Source organism: Panthera tigris, chromosome A2, assembly GCF_018350195.1.
Source record: "Panthera tigris isolate Pti1 chromosome A2, P.tigris_Pti1_mat1.1, whole genome shotgun sequence".
NCBI classification, from domain to species: Eukaryota; Metazoa; Chordata; class Mammalia; order Carnivora; family Felidae; genus Panthera; species Panthera tigris.
The window spans coordinates 166,383,388-166,398,823 of NC_056661.1; the positions used below are offsets into that span (position 1 = coordinate 166,383,388).

Consider the following 15,436-nt stretch of genomic DNA (forward strand, 5'->3'; position numbering starts at 1 on the left):
CAGAGCTCGGCCCGCGCCTTCCCCGCCCCAGGGCTAGAGTGGTGGAGTGTTGAGGAAGTCAGCCTTGTATCTGTCAGTACCTCTTCTATTGTAAAGGAAGTGCCCGGTGTTTTATCCCAAGCCCAGAAGTTACCTTTGCACAGAAAGTTCCCGTTCTCCCCACCCCCCCCCCCCCATGTTTATTTTTATTTGTTTATTTTGAGAGAGAATTGGGTGCCTGCATGAGCAGGGCAGGGGCGCAGAGAGAAAATCTCAAACGGGGATAGAGAGGCTTGATCCCACGACCCTGGGATTACAACCTGAGCCAAATTCAAGAGTTGGACGCTCAACTAAGCCACCCAGATGCCCCTGGATCCCATTCTTCTTAGAACTTGGTTACCATCAACTGGCTTTAAGTGGTTTGCTTGTACACCCGTTTTCCCCATAACCTGTTTTTTTTCTTTCCGGTTTTATTTATTTGAGAGGGAGAGAGAATGCGCACACAAGTGAGTGAGGGGCAGAGAGAGAGACGGAGAGAGACTGGAACCTGGAGCGGGGCTCCAGCTCACCCGACGGGAGGCTTGAACTCACAAACCAGGAGATTATGACCTGAGCTGAAGTCGGATGCTTAACCGACTGAGCCACCCAGGCGCCCCCATAACTCCTGTTATTTTACCACACGGTTTGGTAGAACGTGATGGTTTGGGCGGAAAACCTGGTGTATCAAAAGGAAGTGACCTGTTTAAACAGGGCTGCAGTGTAGTTGTTTATTCTAGAAGGTAAATGGTGAGAGGACAAGACAGTAGAACACTCTCAGGCTTGGGCTGTTGTCCTTTCAAGGACATGAATTCGGGTCGGCTCTTTCTCTGGCTCCAGTACCTCTATTTGCTGCCCCACCAAGGCCCTGTCCTAGTTTTTCGGGAGAATGTGCACTGGTAGAGTTGGAATAGTTGCAGAACTTGTGGTGTGGTTTTGAAAAATTTATTTTATTTTTTATCTTCTAAAATTTACATCCAAGTTAGTTAGCATACAGTGCAACAATGATTTCAGGAGTAGATTCCTTAGTGCCTCTGACCCATTTAGCCCCTCCCCCCCACCCCCTCCAGCAACCCTCTGTTTGTTCTCCATATTTGTGAGTCTCTTCTGTTTTGCCCCCTTTAGTGTGACTTTCATGTACGCATGAACACACACTGTGCACAGTAGCGTGGAAAAAATACCACTTTTTAAACTTAAAAAGTGATTACTACTTAATTTTTACTATTTAATTTTTGGGGGCTTTTAGGGAGATGTACTTAGATTTTCCCTCTTTCCCTTTTTTTTTTTAAATTTTTTTTTTTTTTTAACGTTTATTTATTTTTGAGACAGAGAGAGACAAAGCATGAACGGGGGAGGGTCAGGAAGAGGGAGACACAGAATCTGAAGCAGGCTCCAGGCTCTGAGCTGTCAGCACAGAGCCCGACGCGGGGCTCGAACTCACAGACCGCGAGATCATGACCTGAGCCGAAGTTGGCCGCTTAACCGGCTGAGCCACCCAGGCACCCCCCCTCTTTCCCTTTTTATTTAAAGTAATGGAGGCCTAACTCCTTAAAACTAATTGCAAAACCTTGAAAACTCATTGGTTCCTTGATGTTCAACTTTGTAAAGGCTTTATTTGAACTTTGAGGGAAAAGAACTTGGTCTTTCCTGACTCTCCTTTCTAATCTGTAGCTAAAAAACGAGACATCTATGACAAATACGGCAAAGAAGGATTAAATGGCGGAGGTGGAGGTATGTAAATGTTGATTTTTGTCTTGGCTTTTCAGTGAGCGGAGGAGGCCATCTGGCAACGAAGGGTCTAGACAAGGGGTCGGGTTTGTCCGTTTTCTTGGACAGGCTGTGTTTCTGGAAACACAGATGTGGCCTGGAAAGTGGGCTGACTTGTGGAGATGGGCTGCCTGGAAACCCTTGCGTTCGGCTACAAAGTGTATGCCGATCGTGGTACTTTCTGTAGATCCGGAATCCGTATAACCTACTAGAGTATTTTGTGAGTTCTTACTCCCGGATCAGTACCTGATATTTTGTCAGAAGACCTTAAAAACTCTTACCTGACCAAGCTGATTGTACTGGCAGACCTGACTGCCTGTGGTGGGTGGGCCTCACTCGGGGGCGTGTGTGTGATGAGAGGTCCTAGCAGGGACCTGCCCGCCGTCAGCACCACGGTCGGTGGCCTCTTCGAGAATAGCACTGCCCACCAAGCACACGTCCCACTTGAGGAGCGTGAACGAGTGTGCTTCTGTGCGTGGTTTACACGATGGTCCGTCCGCACAGAAGATGAAGCCACGTTTCCTACGTACGGATGGCGGTTGCAGACATGGTGGGAAAGTGCTAGCACCCCTGCTGCCGTGACCATGACCGTGAGGGGTGGGAAGCCTCCCCTGGCTTGTCCCCGCCAGCCCCAGGTGGTCTCTGTTCAGGCACGGCTCTGGCTGCGAAGCAGAGCCCTAGGTGTAGGAGCCTTTGCCGTTTTTTCTTCGGGTCGTGGTGTAGAATCCTCTGTAGACAGAACTGTTGGCCTACTAAACGCAGGAATGTACCAACTAAATGCCGTAATGCTGTACCATCGTAGGTGGAGTTCACTTTGACCATCCGTTTGATTTTGGCTTCACATTCCGGAACCCAGATGACGTCTTCAGGGAATTTTTCGGTGGAAGGGACCCGTTTTCATTCGACTTCTTCGGTAAGTTCGCTGTTTGGTGGGTGTGTCTGTGACTGAGGCGGACTCACCTTTCCCGTTTCCACACGTGGCTCCCTGTTGCTCGCCTGCGTTGAAGCAGCGGAGGGGGTTCCCGAACCCCTTCCCTCCTCTCCGGAAGGTGATCTTGAATGAGTACCTTGCACACGAAAGTAATAAAGGTTTTAACGTGCTCCTTTTCTTCGATCCGGATAGTCCTAATTAACTTCCTTTTTCCCTCGTTCAGACGGTGGCCAGGATGTAGGTGCTGCGGTCTTGGCGGGTGGCGCTCTTTGCTGTTGAGCACTTGCTTCTGTGTGAATTTGCCCTGAGTTCTGGATGGAGATGCTGGGCATCGTAGCAGATGTTCAGAAGACCTCGGATCTCTCCACCTGTTTGTTTCTCTGATTGTGTGTGGCGCATCGTGACTGTTCAGTTCACGGTTTGTAAATAAGAAGGACATCTCTAGGGCGATGCCCTGCAGATCTCCCGCCGGGGGGAGTTTTGGCCACGGGAGACCATGCTGTCCCAGCTGCTGTTGCATTGCACGATGGATTTTCCCTTCACCTGCACCTAGACGCGCTGAGTCCGATGCCGGCTGTTCGCATGTGGCTCAGATGCGGGCGGGGTGGGGAGCGGGCGCCGTCGGAGCTGCCCTGGGTGCTGGGGAACTTGGGTGGCCAGAGCTCCCCCGGTGCGGCCGCACCCATTTCTGTCTCGGCTTACGGTGGGGGACACGTAGCCCGTGTTTCTGCCCTTTGTTGCCTGGAGCCTGTTGGGAGAGTCCCAACACCAGCTGCGACCCTCAGGAGGGACACAGCAAGACCGGTTCTGTCTGCAGATAACGGGGGAGAAGCAGTGGACCCTTGCCCATCATAGGCCCAGAGAAGAGTAATTAATTTCCTGCCGTACCTGGTGGGTATCTGGCCTTTTAAACGGTGCGGCCCTTCAGTTTATTTCCGATGGGGATTCACAGAGAGTTGCCTTGTTTTTTACTGGGGTGTGGCCCGATTTGAAGACTGTAGCTTACGGAGGGAGGTGGGTAGGATGATACACCTCAGCACATATTCCCTTTTTCATCCACACATGTCGTGACGAAGGCTAAGCAGTGGGTGTCCCAAGTTGGGGGTGAAAAGGTGATTGTGGTCTTTTTGAAGACTTGCTTTGACATTGCTCCCGGAAAGGTAAGCGAATTATCAGGAAGTCTCCTTATTAATGGACGAGATCTAACCTTATCTGTAGTGTCTGTTAATTGGCCTTCATGTATTTAGGAAATGTCACTGTAAGAAAAACACCGAGGGTTCAATGATCTTTCCTGCGATAAGATTACCTTTGTGTCTCGTTACAGCCTTTAGTGAACTTCGCGTGTTGTTTTGGGGGGTGCCGGGTTGTGTTGGGTGAAATCCCGTGTTTGGATGGCGTGACTCTTCTGGTGGCCGAGTGAGGATCTCCTGCCTGCCATCGAGGGTTTCGGCCCCACTGCACATCGGCAGCGGGGGCAGCAGCGCAGGCTGACCTCTCCGAGCCGGAGGCCAGGCATCTGCTACATGCGTGATACCTTCCAGGAGTTGTTTTGGCGGAAGGGTCCCTTAGGGATTGAATTGGAGCCAGATTTTGTTTTCATTAGGAAAATAGTCTGACAGGCCAGGCTTCCTCATTCAAAGTGATTTTCATCGGGCAGTTCTTTCTAGAGCAAAGAAGGTGTAGTGAGGATAATGAGATGTAAATGAGGAAGTAACATATAGCTTTTACCCACTGTAAGTTGGTTTGTGTGTGTGTGTGTTTAATTTTTTTTTATTTATTTTTTTAATTTCCGTCCAAATTAGCACATAGTGCAACAGTGATTTCAGGAGTAGATTCCTTAATGCCCCTTGCCCGTTTAGTCCATCCCCCTCCCACAACCCCTCCAGCAACCCTGTTTGTTCTCCATATTTAAGAGTCTCTTATGTATTGTCCTCTTCCTGGTTTTATATTATTTTTGCTTCCCTTATGTTCATCTGTTCTGTGTCTTAAAGTCCTCATATGAGTGAAGTCATATGATGTTTGTCTTTCTCTGACTAATTTCGCTCAGTATAATATCCTCCAGTTCCATCCATGTTATTGCAGTTGGCAAGGTTTCATTCTTTCTCAGTGCCAAGTAATATTTCATTGTATGTATAAACCACATCTTTACCTATTCATCCGTCGATGGACATTTGGGCTCTTTCCATCCTTTGGCTGTTGTCAATAGTGCTGCTATAAACATGGGGGTGCATGTGTCCCTTCGAAACACCACCTGTATCCCGTGGATAAACGCCTAGTAGTGCCATTGCTGGGTCGTAGGGAAGTTCTATTTTTAGTTTTTTGAGGAAGCTTCCTACTGTTTTCCAGAGTGGCTGCACCAGCTTGCCTTCCCACCGGCTGTAAGTTGTTTATACCCGATGTTCACACCTTCTAAATTGTGAGATACGTGTATGTATAGAAAGTTTTACGTGCATGTGTATTTTCACTGAGATTGTGGACACAAAGCACATTTTGGTGGGAATTTCTTCTTTTGGACTCAGTCCTGTTTAAGAGATAACTAGTCTTACTGTGATTCTAGACTCTTGGGCCCTCTGTTTTAGACACCAAGACGTTCAAATTTAATGGTAGGCATTTCCTGTACATTTTCCACGATTCGCGTGTCAGTGATGCTTCTTCAATCTGTTCTCATAGGTGTTCTAGGTGACTTCCATTTTCAGGCGCTAAGGATTTGCACACAGGAACAGAAACTTCTCCACGGCTACTACATGTACGAAGTAACGGTACAGCCTGCTGGCGGTACGTGTAGCCTAGATCCGAATGCAGGGCTGGGGGTTTCTGCCGTAGCAGTGGTTCAGTTGATGTTAAGCGGCGGCCCCATCCCACTTACCCGGGGCTGTCGTGACGTCCGTTGGTCGTAGCACGTGATTTTTTAGTCCTGATTTTTCACCCGGTTCTTTTTCCTCTCCTGTTCTGCCTTCTGAGAAGAGTAGCTCAGAATCAGACGTGTGTGTCTCACGCGAGTATCAGTGCATCAAATTCCATGTCTGACAGGCTCCCTAAATGAAAGGGGACAAGAGCTCAAAGAACCAGAGACCCATGGAAAAGTGTGAGGTGTGAAGGGTATCGGACAGACTGCAGGCAGTCCCGTGCCGACGGACCGGCCAGTGACGGTCGTCACGTTATGGCAGAGGGCTGGGGCCTGGGCCTGGCTGATGAAGTCCCCGTGACAGCAGCCGCCCCCCACAGGAGCGCCCTCACCCCGACCAGCCGTACCTTCGCGGGCAGCTGAATGTGTTCACATCCTTCCCCGAGTGCTGAGCTCTGTCCGAATGTAAATTGGAAGGGATGGCCTGAATTTGAGTGAGGGGGAGCCGGTGGTTGTCTATTATTGCAGAACACCACTACTCGGCATTCTGAGGCGGACAGGTAAACGCTGTTGGTGTCATTTAGTCCTCAGAGCCCTGGCCCGAGTGGGTTTGGAGGAAACGTCCGGGTATCACTCGACATTTTATGGGCTCGTTTTCTTACGTTGGAAAGCCAAAGCCACCTAAAACCACTTCCAGAGGGCCTTTTCCTTCACGATGGCGCCGATCTCTTAAGCCTCGTGAAAGAAAAAACGGGTGTAGCGGTGGAAGGAGGAGATAGCCCGTCGGCTCGGGGGGTGTGGGCTCGTGGAGGGGAGGGGTGGGCTCGCCCCGGGGAGGGCGAGGGCGTCGCGGAGGGGAGCGGACTCACTTGCCCCGGGGAGGGCGACAGCCGACGGTCCCGGACCGGGTCCGGACTGAGCATCGTGAGCCCTCGTCTTGCTCCCCAGGGCTCGAGGAGGTGGCGAGCGAGGAGCTGGAGCCCGGGTTTGAGGACTCGGCGGAAGACGCCCCGAGTGAAGAGGACAGCGAGGTGTCGGATGTGATCTGTAGCGAGGAGCTTGACGTCTGTAGCGACGACGAGCCCAGTGAGGGCCGTAGCTGGGGCTGGGGCGAGCTCCCGAGCGAGGAGCTCGAGTCCGCCTCCAGTGAGGATGAGGCGAGTCCGTGGGACGTGGAGGAGCTCAGCGAGGAGAGTGAGGAGCTGCTGAGCGAGGACGAAGGGCCAGAGCCGGAGGCACTGCCTGTGCAGCAATGAGCGGGGGCCGCGCTCGCTCGCGGGGCTGGGCTCACAGGACGTGTGTCTGCAATAAAATGTGTCCGCATTACTGGTGCCTGAGCTGGTCCTCGGTCGGGGAGCGGCGGCCCCGGGAGTAGTGAGGGAAACCAGACGAGGTGGGGCCCCGGGAGCCGTAGCGTGGCTCTCCCAGGCATCCTGTCTCTCAGAGTCGGAAGCCAGCATTCCGGCCCACTGGGCCCTGGGAGGGCCAGAGTGACTCCATAGGCCTGGGGGGTGAAGACAGGAACTGACGCCCTGGGTCCCGGAGGCCGAAGTTGAGGCCAGTCCCGGGAGGGAGCCCGCCTTCCAGGCCTCCGTGCGGCTTCTGGTGGCCTCAGATGGTCCTCGCACGTAGGTGTCTTCCCCTGTGTCTTCACATCCCGCCCCCTCTGTGGGTGTGTTTCCGTCCAGATTTCCCCTCATGGGGACACTAGCGACACTGGATCTGGACCGACCTTGATGAGCTCATCCTAAGTGCCTCGTCGGCAGAGACCCTGTTTGTGAATAAGGTCTCGCTCGCTCACGGGGCCTGGGGCTTAGGGATCCCACATCGTTTGGGGGGCCACAGTCCAGCCTGTGGCATAATCTTCCCTGAAGAAGAGTTGTCTGTGGGTGCAGAAGCAGAAAATCTTGGAAGGGGAAAGAAGGGGAAGTTTGCAGTGAGACGTGCTAGGAGAGAGCAGAACTCAGGTGCACAGGCGGGAGAGGAGCCGGTGCTTCCGTGTTCACGTGGGATGGGATTTCACACTTGGCGTCCCTGGGCACGCACGACGGGGAAGGAATACAGGGAACGAGACTTAAAAATCCACGTGAGTGCGTCGCGTGTTAGACCGGTTTTCAGCGATACCGAGAGGCCTTTTCCAAACCCCAACCAGCCCATGGTCCTGCGTGAGCGAGGGGATCCAGGAGTGTTGCTGCCCCTTGGCCCCTCCTCGCATCTCTTGGTGGGGAGGGAGAGTGCTTTGGGCAGGTTTTCCTGGAGAATGGAACGCGAGCTGTCGGCTGTCGTTCTGTGCGCAGCGGACAACTCTCGCTCTTGGGCTGTGGAGCTGGCATTCGGAAGTAGTTGAGCGATGTAAAACTCTGCCGGCAAGTGAGGGGGTGGGCGCCGGGCTAGCCGTCCTCGGCGTCTCCTTTCTTTGGTGCGCACTTAATGGTTTCAAGACGGCTGATGCGCTGACTCCCTCCCCTCCCTCACCCATGCCCCCTAGGAGGGAGGAGGAAATGGCTTCTGGAAAAGGTCATTCTGGGACCTGTTTCCTGGGTCAGGAGCACAGCGGCGCCGGCCACCCCACAGCGGGCGTGGAGGCCTGTAATGAGATTCTGCACGCCGGGTTTGAATCGCGTGGTCAGCCAGGTCCTCTGTGTGCGGCGTCATTTTCCAAGGGAAGCCAGCGCCTGCACTCGAGTTGGTTCTTAAGCTTTTGATTTAGTTTCTGGGCCTCGCTCGGGTCAGTTTCCAGAGTCCTTGGAGGTTTTGCTTATCGTGTGTTCCGTGTGGAATGTTGGGTTCTGTGGTCAAGGGAACCACTTCTTCCTGGCAAGCTGGAGAAAGACGCTCTGGGGCCGCAGGTCCGGGCAGAGGGCAGAGGTCCGTCGTCCGCTTCCTCACGTGTGTAGGGAGGTGGGACGGGCATGGCCGTCGGAGGGAGTAAGACAGCAGAAGAGCGTCATTCCTGTAGGAGGGGGACAGAAAGGACACCTGCAGGACCAGACATGCTGCTGTCCTTCTCGTCCCTCCCTTCTAAAGCAAGGAGTCCGTATTCTCACGGAGCACCAAGCCTCTGTATTGGGGTCTAAAATGAGAGGATTTCGGTCCAGGATGTGTAGTTTGGATCCCTGACTTGGATAGATCCTTGCAACTCTTAGAAAATACAGTGCTCCAGCCACACCTGGGATGTAACTAGAAATTCTATTCCGTAACAGAATAATTACGTGGAAAGTTGAAAAGTATGGCGTCCATGCGTCTGGTGAATACGTGCCACCTGTTCAGTGCCAGGCCGCCCCTCCGGGTGCTGAGCAAGCAGCGGGGAGGCGCCCCGCACCCGTTCTCCCGAGGGCCCCGTGCAGCGCGGCGTCGTGGCTTGGGTGTCCGTTTGTCCCCATTTCACTTGGTTTCAGATTCCTTAGGAATGTGTTGCTTTGTACTTCAGAATCTGTAAAAAATGACGTTTACAGGTTTTTGAGTTGTAGTAAAGGAGTGTTTTAATTTTAGCTCGTGTTGTTGGGATTGGCTGGGTGACCTCTTACAAGTCCCTTTCTGGCTCACTTGGACTTAGGATGCAACTATAGTTTAGAGTAGATGTTTTTGTTTTCTTTTTTAAATTTTGTTTATTTTTCAGGGGGAGCAAGCAGGGGAGGGGTAGAGAGAGAAGGAGACAGAATCCCAAGCAGGCTCTGTGCTGTGAACCCAGAGCCCGACTTGGGGCTTGAACCCCATGAATTGTGTGATCATGACCTGAGTCAAAATTAAGCGCCAGATGCTTAACTGACTGAGCCACCCAGGCGCCTCTAGAGCAGATAGATTTTTCTTTAAAAAAGAAAAAAAATTTAAGGTCATCTCTTTATTTTGAGGTGGGGGGGGGAGAGCGTGCGTGAGCTTGCACATGCAGGGGAGGGGCAGAGAGAAGGAGAGTCAGAATCCCCAGCAGGCTCCACGCCATGAGCGCAGAGCCCGATGAAGGGCTCGAACTCAGACTGAGATCGTGACCTGAGCTGAGATCAAGAGTCGGATGCTTGACCAGCTGTGCCACCCAGGCGCCCCGAGTAGATGGTTTTCCTTGTTTGAAATGCCCATTATCTTTTTTAGGTTTTGTTTTGCTCCCCCCCCCCCCCCCCCCGTTTTTCTGTGTGCCTGGGGAATCCATAGTGTGAGGCCGCGTGGAAAGGAGCGGCTGGTACCTTAAGCCGTTAGTAGAGCAGGCCTCTTCTTGCTTGGGTTTTGTGCTGCTGGAAGCACTCGCTTCAGGATGGCGGGGCAAGAGCGGCGTGGGGGCGCCCTGGTGGCTCAGTCGCTTAAGCGTCCGGCTTCGGCTCAGGTCACGATCATGCGGTTCGTGGGGTCGGGCTCTGTGCTCACAGCTCGGAGCCTGGAGCCTGTTTTGGATTCTGTGGTCTGCCTCCCTCTCTGACCCTCCTCTGTTCATGCTCTGTCTCTCTCTGTCTCAAAAATAAAATTAAAAAAAAAAAAAAAAAAAAAAAAAAGAGCGGTGTTAATCATGGTGTTCTTAGTTGTTTGTTCCTGTGCTGGTGTTCATGGCGTTAAAGGATTTATTTGATTTGTCTCTCCAGATAGGTTTTGTGGTTATCTATCAGATACTGAATCTTGGTAAAACTTAAGAAAAGTGGATGGCCTTAAATCTCTGTCACACTTGTTTCCTTAAGGCTTTTTCTCCGTATCCATGCGTGTGAACATTTCCTCAGTGTTTATGTGTTTGTGCATGCGCACAGGTATTTTTCCTGCGCTTACACGTGGAAGCAGGCGTCATGTGTTTAAGAACGAACACACGTAAGCGTTCCTGTGTGCGTGCGTGTCAGCACTGGCTACGGGTTCCTGTGTGCGTGCTTGCATTTGTCACGTGTTGTATGTGTGCGTGTAAACCTTTTTCTGTACACCAGCACACAGACATTTGTTATGTGTTCACGTGTGCATGCGTGTAAACGTTTGTTATGTGTTCATGCGTGTGAACGTTTGCTTATATGTATTTGGTGCTAAATTTTCCCACAAAGCTTAAGTTCACTTAAGTGTACTTCTTGTCCTAAGTTTGACCTCGTGACTTTGTCGTTGACTGGTATCTTGCTAATACCGCTGACCTCTTCGTGGATTTGGTTTTGTATTTCTGAGGCACTGGTGAGGTCTTGTGAGGTTGAGAAGGGGTGTTTGATGCACATCCGGGGCCCCCGGCGCCTAGAGTCCTGGCGTGGCGGGGGTAGGTCACACCTCGGACCTGCACCCGCCTCACGTGGTATTTAGGTCTCACCTGCCTGAAGGTAGCTGTAGAATGATCAGAAATACAAGTTGCATTGTCTGAAAACCTGCGTGAGAGCCGGTCGGGTCTCTGTTGATGTATTTGTTTCTGACTGTTGGTCCGTCTCTGAGGGACGGACTTGTAGCGTAAGGGGTTGGCTCACTTGATTACGGAGACTGGCGAGTTCAGGGTTTGCACGGCTGCCGTCTGAGCCAGAATCCAGAGGCTGGCAGGCTGCAAGAGCCAGCGTTCGGTTGAACCCCCCTCCGGCCGGGGGATTCTCCTGCCTGGGGGAGGGGGGCTCTTGGTTCCCTCAAGCCCTTCCACAGACGGATTGAGACCCCTACACACGGGGGAGGCCAGTACCTTTGCTCGGTCTACCGATCTAAACGTTAGTCTTAATCCAGAAGCACCCATAGAGACGCAGCCGGAATACCGCTCGACCGAACTCCTGAGCCCCCTGTGGCCCCTTCACGCCACATGTCAAGTTAACCCCACAAGCCCGCCCTCCGTCCCCTCGATGCCCGTGCTCGTCTTAGTAAGTCACGGCCCCTAATCTCCAAATAGAGATCGCAGCACGGTCGTGACTCTGCCCGACGGCATCCTGGCTCTCCCGAGCGTCCCTGAAGACGAGCCGCCCCCGGCCAGGGCGATGGGATCCTCAAACACGGGGACGGGAGCGGGCGTCTTCCCCAGCCTGGCGAGGGTGCGTAAGAGAGGCCAGGAAGGGGGGGATGTTGGCTCGTGTAAGATGATGCGGGCTCGGGCCTCCGGGACACGGTAAGGAGGTCCCGACAGTCGGCGTGCGTTCGGAGCTGGGCTCCGGGAGTCCGCCGGCCCCGGCACGGCTTGGAACTACCAGGTCCACTCGGGTAGAGGTGTTTTGATAAATGGCGGTGGTGAAAATGTATTTCCTCTTTGGGACTCGCCACGTCGGGTGCCTTCTCGCTTGCTCGACGGAGGGAAGGCAGAAGGGAACCCGGACAGCAGAGGCAGCACGTGAGTCCAGCCCACCGTGGGGCCGGTAAGGCTTCCCGTCGGCGGTCGGCCGCCAGCAGCTGGGTGGTGCGGGCCTCCCAAGTTCTGCTCGGACCCCGTGTGCGTGGCCCGGGGGCGGCGTCCCTCCCCCCCGCGTCCTCAGCCTGGGGGCTGCTGGGGCCCGTGTGCCCACGGGCAGAAGTTTCCTTGTGTTAAGTTTCCGAGTCGCGGTGTGTTTCCGGAACGTGAATGTAACGTTCGTCCCTTTTAATCTCAAGGGAGGAATGAATTTGGGAAGTATCGGTGCGGCCAAAGGGGGAGGCAGTCCACGTGGGTCTCACCACCGAGACGATTGAAAACCCACCGTTGACATTTCACGTGTTTAAGTTGTGACTTGTTACTTGCTGTACCTTTTCCTGAAGCCTGAACTTGATGGTCACTTAAATGTGCGTCTAAAATGCTGTTTGCTTCTTCCACCTGGGGAAAATTTAGTTGTTTTCAACTTTCAGCGTGTCATCGGTGCTTTGAGTTCTCTTCGTGCAGTGGGGTATTTCCATACTCCAGGGGAGTGATTTCCCCGAAGCGGAGTCACTGGTTTGAACAGTTTTAAAACAGCGTGTTGAGTTTGGGGGCCAAAGATTTCAAAAGGTCGCGATACAGACTCCTTCACCACTTTTTGAAAACGTACAGACCGGTCACAGCCAGTGGTGAGGAGTCTTCGTAAAGGTCTGTCCAGCCTCACAGTGGCAGCTTTTAACAACGTAAGCATGATGTTAAGACAACACCCGGAAGCGTGTGTTTTCTGGTGTCACCACGACGGTCGTAACTGAGGCTTTTCGTTTTGAGGGTGAAACTTGCGTTAAGTTTAATATTTGAGACCGTGTTAACAGTTCAGTGACTAGAACGACGACCCGAATTAAAGAAACGCGTTTAGGCTGAGCACGATAAGAGTTTCTAAAAACGCAAGAAAAAGGAAACTGAAGAGCCGCCGGCCTGGCTCACACTTGTAAGCCAGCTTTTGAAGTAGCTTCTGAGGAATAGGATTTTCTAATCCAGGGCTTCTTTTCGCTCAGAGCGCGAGCCCGGGGCCCACGCACGTCCTCGGTGGCGGTGGAGCCTCGCCGCAGCTGGCTGCCCGGAGAACCTCAGGAGGCCGCAGCCGAGCTGGGCTTTAGGCAGCGGGGGGCTCGGGGCAGGTGCGGGCTTGGCGTGTCGGGGAGGCCAACTTGCTCAGAGCGTCGTCCGGGGGCGTCAGAGCCTCACGCGGCTCAGGTGAAAACCGTTCTTAGCGGTTACTTCTTAGGGGAGAGTGAGAATTTCCGCACCGTGAGTTGAAATTGCATTCGTGAGGTTTCTGTTTCTCCGTGTGGGGGTTGACCCCAGGGACCTCTGACAGGAGATCTGGCACCGTGGGTGTGTAGGTCGTGGGGTTAAGGGAAGGAGGGACCCGGAAATCGGTCGCTTGGGTTTCATTGATAGGATGAACCTCCTGAGAAGTTCACAGTACGTTACTAGTTTTAGACAGAGTTCGTGATTCACTTCCATTTGTGCTTCTGATGGGCTGACTGTATGCCCAGCCCCGTTTGTAGAGTAGGTTTTAAGGGATTTCCTTAAACTTAACTTTGCAGAGGGTAGCGTTGGCCGTGCAGCGTGGGAGCGAAGTTCTGACAGGACAGTTCCGGGGGGCCTGCCAACAACAAGCACTTGGGATCTGTTACCGTGTCTCTGCACGGGGATGCACACGGGCTCTTCTTCTTCCTCTGGCACCTCCTTTCTAGATCTTTCAGGAAGGCACCGGTAACCAGTTTCTCCAGATGTTTCCTTCTGGCCCATCTTAATACATGCAGCATTAGATAAAGCAGGCCAGCTGATTCGCGCCGAGCAACTCCGGTCTCGAGGCCGAGTCTGTGCGTGTGCCGTCTCCTTGCCCCTGTTCCGAGCTGGCTTCAAGCTGCCGGCCGTGCCGAGCCCTTCACGATCACTCATGGCCCTGCGTCCCATCTTTTCAGACCGTGGACAGAGTTGACCTTGGCGTGCTGCGTCCCTCGGGTCACGTTTGTTTGTGAACTTGAGTTGGATTGTGGATCCCCATCTGTGCTTGGGGCCAGTGCTCATTGTGTGTCGACTTGTCATATTGACTGTCCTCTCCCTTCCAGTGTATGAATCTCCCTGCTCTGGTCACTCTTGCCCGGTTGTAAAAAAAAAAAAAAAAAAAAAAAATATGCCATCCTGATTCTTTTTTGTTTTTGAAAAATTTTTCATGTTTATTTTTGAGAGAGATACAACGTGCAAGTGGGAGGGGCAGAGAGAGGGAGAGGGAGAGAAAGAGAACGAGTGGGGGAGGGGCAGAGAGAGAGGGAGACACAGAATCCCAAGCAGGCTCTAGGCTCTGAGCTGTCAGCCCAGACAGAGCCCGATGTGGGGCTTGAACTCTTGAACCGCGAGATCGTGACCTGAGCCGAAGTTGGACCAACTAAGCCACCCAGGCGCCGCCTACACCGTACGGATTCTGTAGTTGTGGGGTTGTAATGCGTTACTTTTCTTTTTCTCCGGAATGCATTTTTTTCTTTTTTTTCCTTAACGTTTATTTATTTACTTTTGAGAGAGAGCGCAAAGCAGGGGAGAGACAGAGAGAGAGGAAAGTTTGTATTCCTATGTTTTTGGTAAGTGCTCATTGACTGAACCAAAAATAAATGGACTGTTCTTATTTTCAGGAGCATTTTGGTATCTTTAAGAGCAGTACGTTTTCTATTGTATTAGTAATTTTCTCGTAAAGTGCATTATTCAAGTTTGACTTTGACTAATCCTTTCTTAAATTTTTTTGAGACGTCAGGCTTACAGAAAAGTAAATGGAATTCTTAAACACTGTGGCCCAGAATCAGGAGCTGTTACGTTTTGCCTCACTTGGTATAACAGTCTGTGTTATGTAAATGTGAGAATAATCGATTTTTGTTTCTGTCTCTGGATTACGTTGGGGAAGGCAGCCCAGGCTGTGTGGAGTGCAGCTCCCTGCGTGCGGAACCGTCTTTCCCTTGCAGGTGGCGGCAGCGGGGACAGAGCCTCGCGGCTCTCGCTCAGAGGCTGTTAAAACCTCTCCCTGTCGGAGTTTGAAGCACACATCAGTGGTCCCGAATTTTGTATTTGTACATACGGGGATTGCGTCAGCAGTCTAGTTAGTTATTTCCTAATGGATTCTAGCTTTAGTTGAATTAAATGAGTCCGTAAAACTGCTGGTTTATTAGATGAACTTTGGTTGCTCTGCAGATGAGCTGTGTTAAAACTTCTCGTGGAGATTTTTCTTCCTGAGGCGAGAATGTGTTCTAAGGCATTAAACCGTTTCCCCTCATTGCAGCTCTCCCATGGAAAAATAAAACGTGACTATGTTTGTTTTTAGAAGACCCATTTGAGGACTTTTTTGGGAGTCGAAGAGGCCCCCGTGGAAGCAGGAACCAAGGCACAGGGTCGTTTTTCTCTGCCTTCAGTGGATTTCCGTCATTTGGAGGAGGGTTTTCTTCCTTGGATACAGGTATTAAGTTTTTGATCTAATTTCTGATATCTGAACAGACATTAATGCTGATAAACCCTTTCAGTCAATGCCGTTGTGTTTTTTTTTGTTTAGTATTTAGGTTCGAGAGAGCAGGTGTGAGTGGGGGAG

General features: G+C 52.2%; 1 protein-coding gene across 6 annotated transcripts in view; it reads left to right on the forward strand.

Annotated features, from left to right (window-relative positions):
* DNAJB6 (DnaJ heat shock protein family (Hsp40) member B6) overlaps positions 1-15,436 on the forward strand; it is a 68,978-nt gene that overhangs the window by 27,493 nt on the left and 26,049 nt on the right. For 5 of the 6 annotated variants that reach the window (XM_042976477.1, XM_042976509.1, XM_042976490.1 and 2 more), the window contains exons 4-6: positions 1,687-1,746; positions 2,585-2,695; positions 15,176-15,307. In XM_042976477.1, the coding sequence (XP_042832411.1) occupies positions 1,687-1,746; positions 2,585-2,695; positions 15,176-15,307 (303 nt within the window). The remainder of the gene's footprint in view (positions 1-1,686; positions 1,747-2,584; positions 2,696-15,175; positions 15,308-15,436) is intronic. The other variant, XM_042976503.1, reaches the window with a different exon arrangement.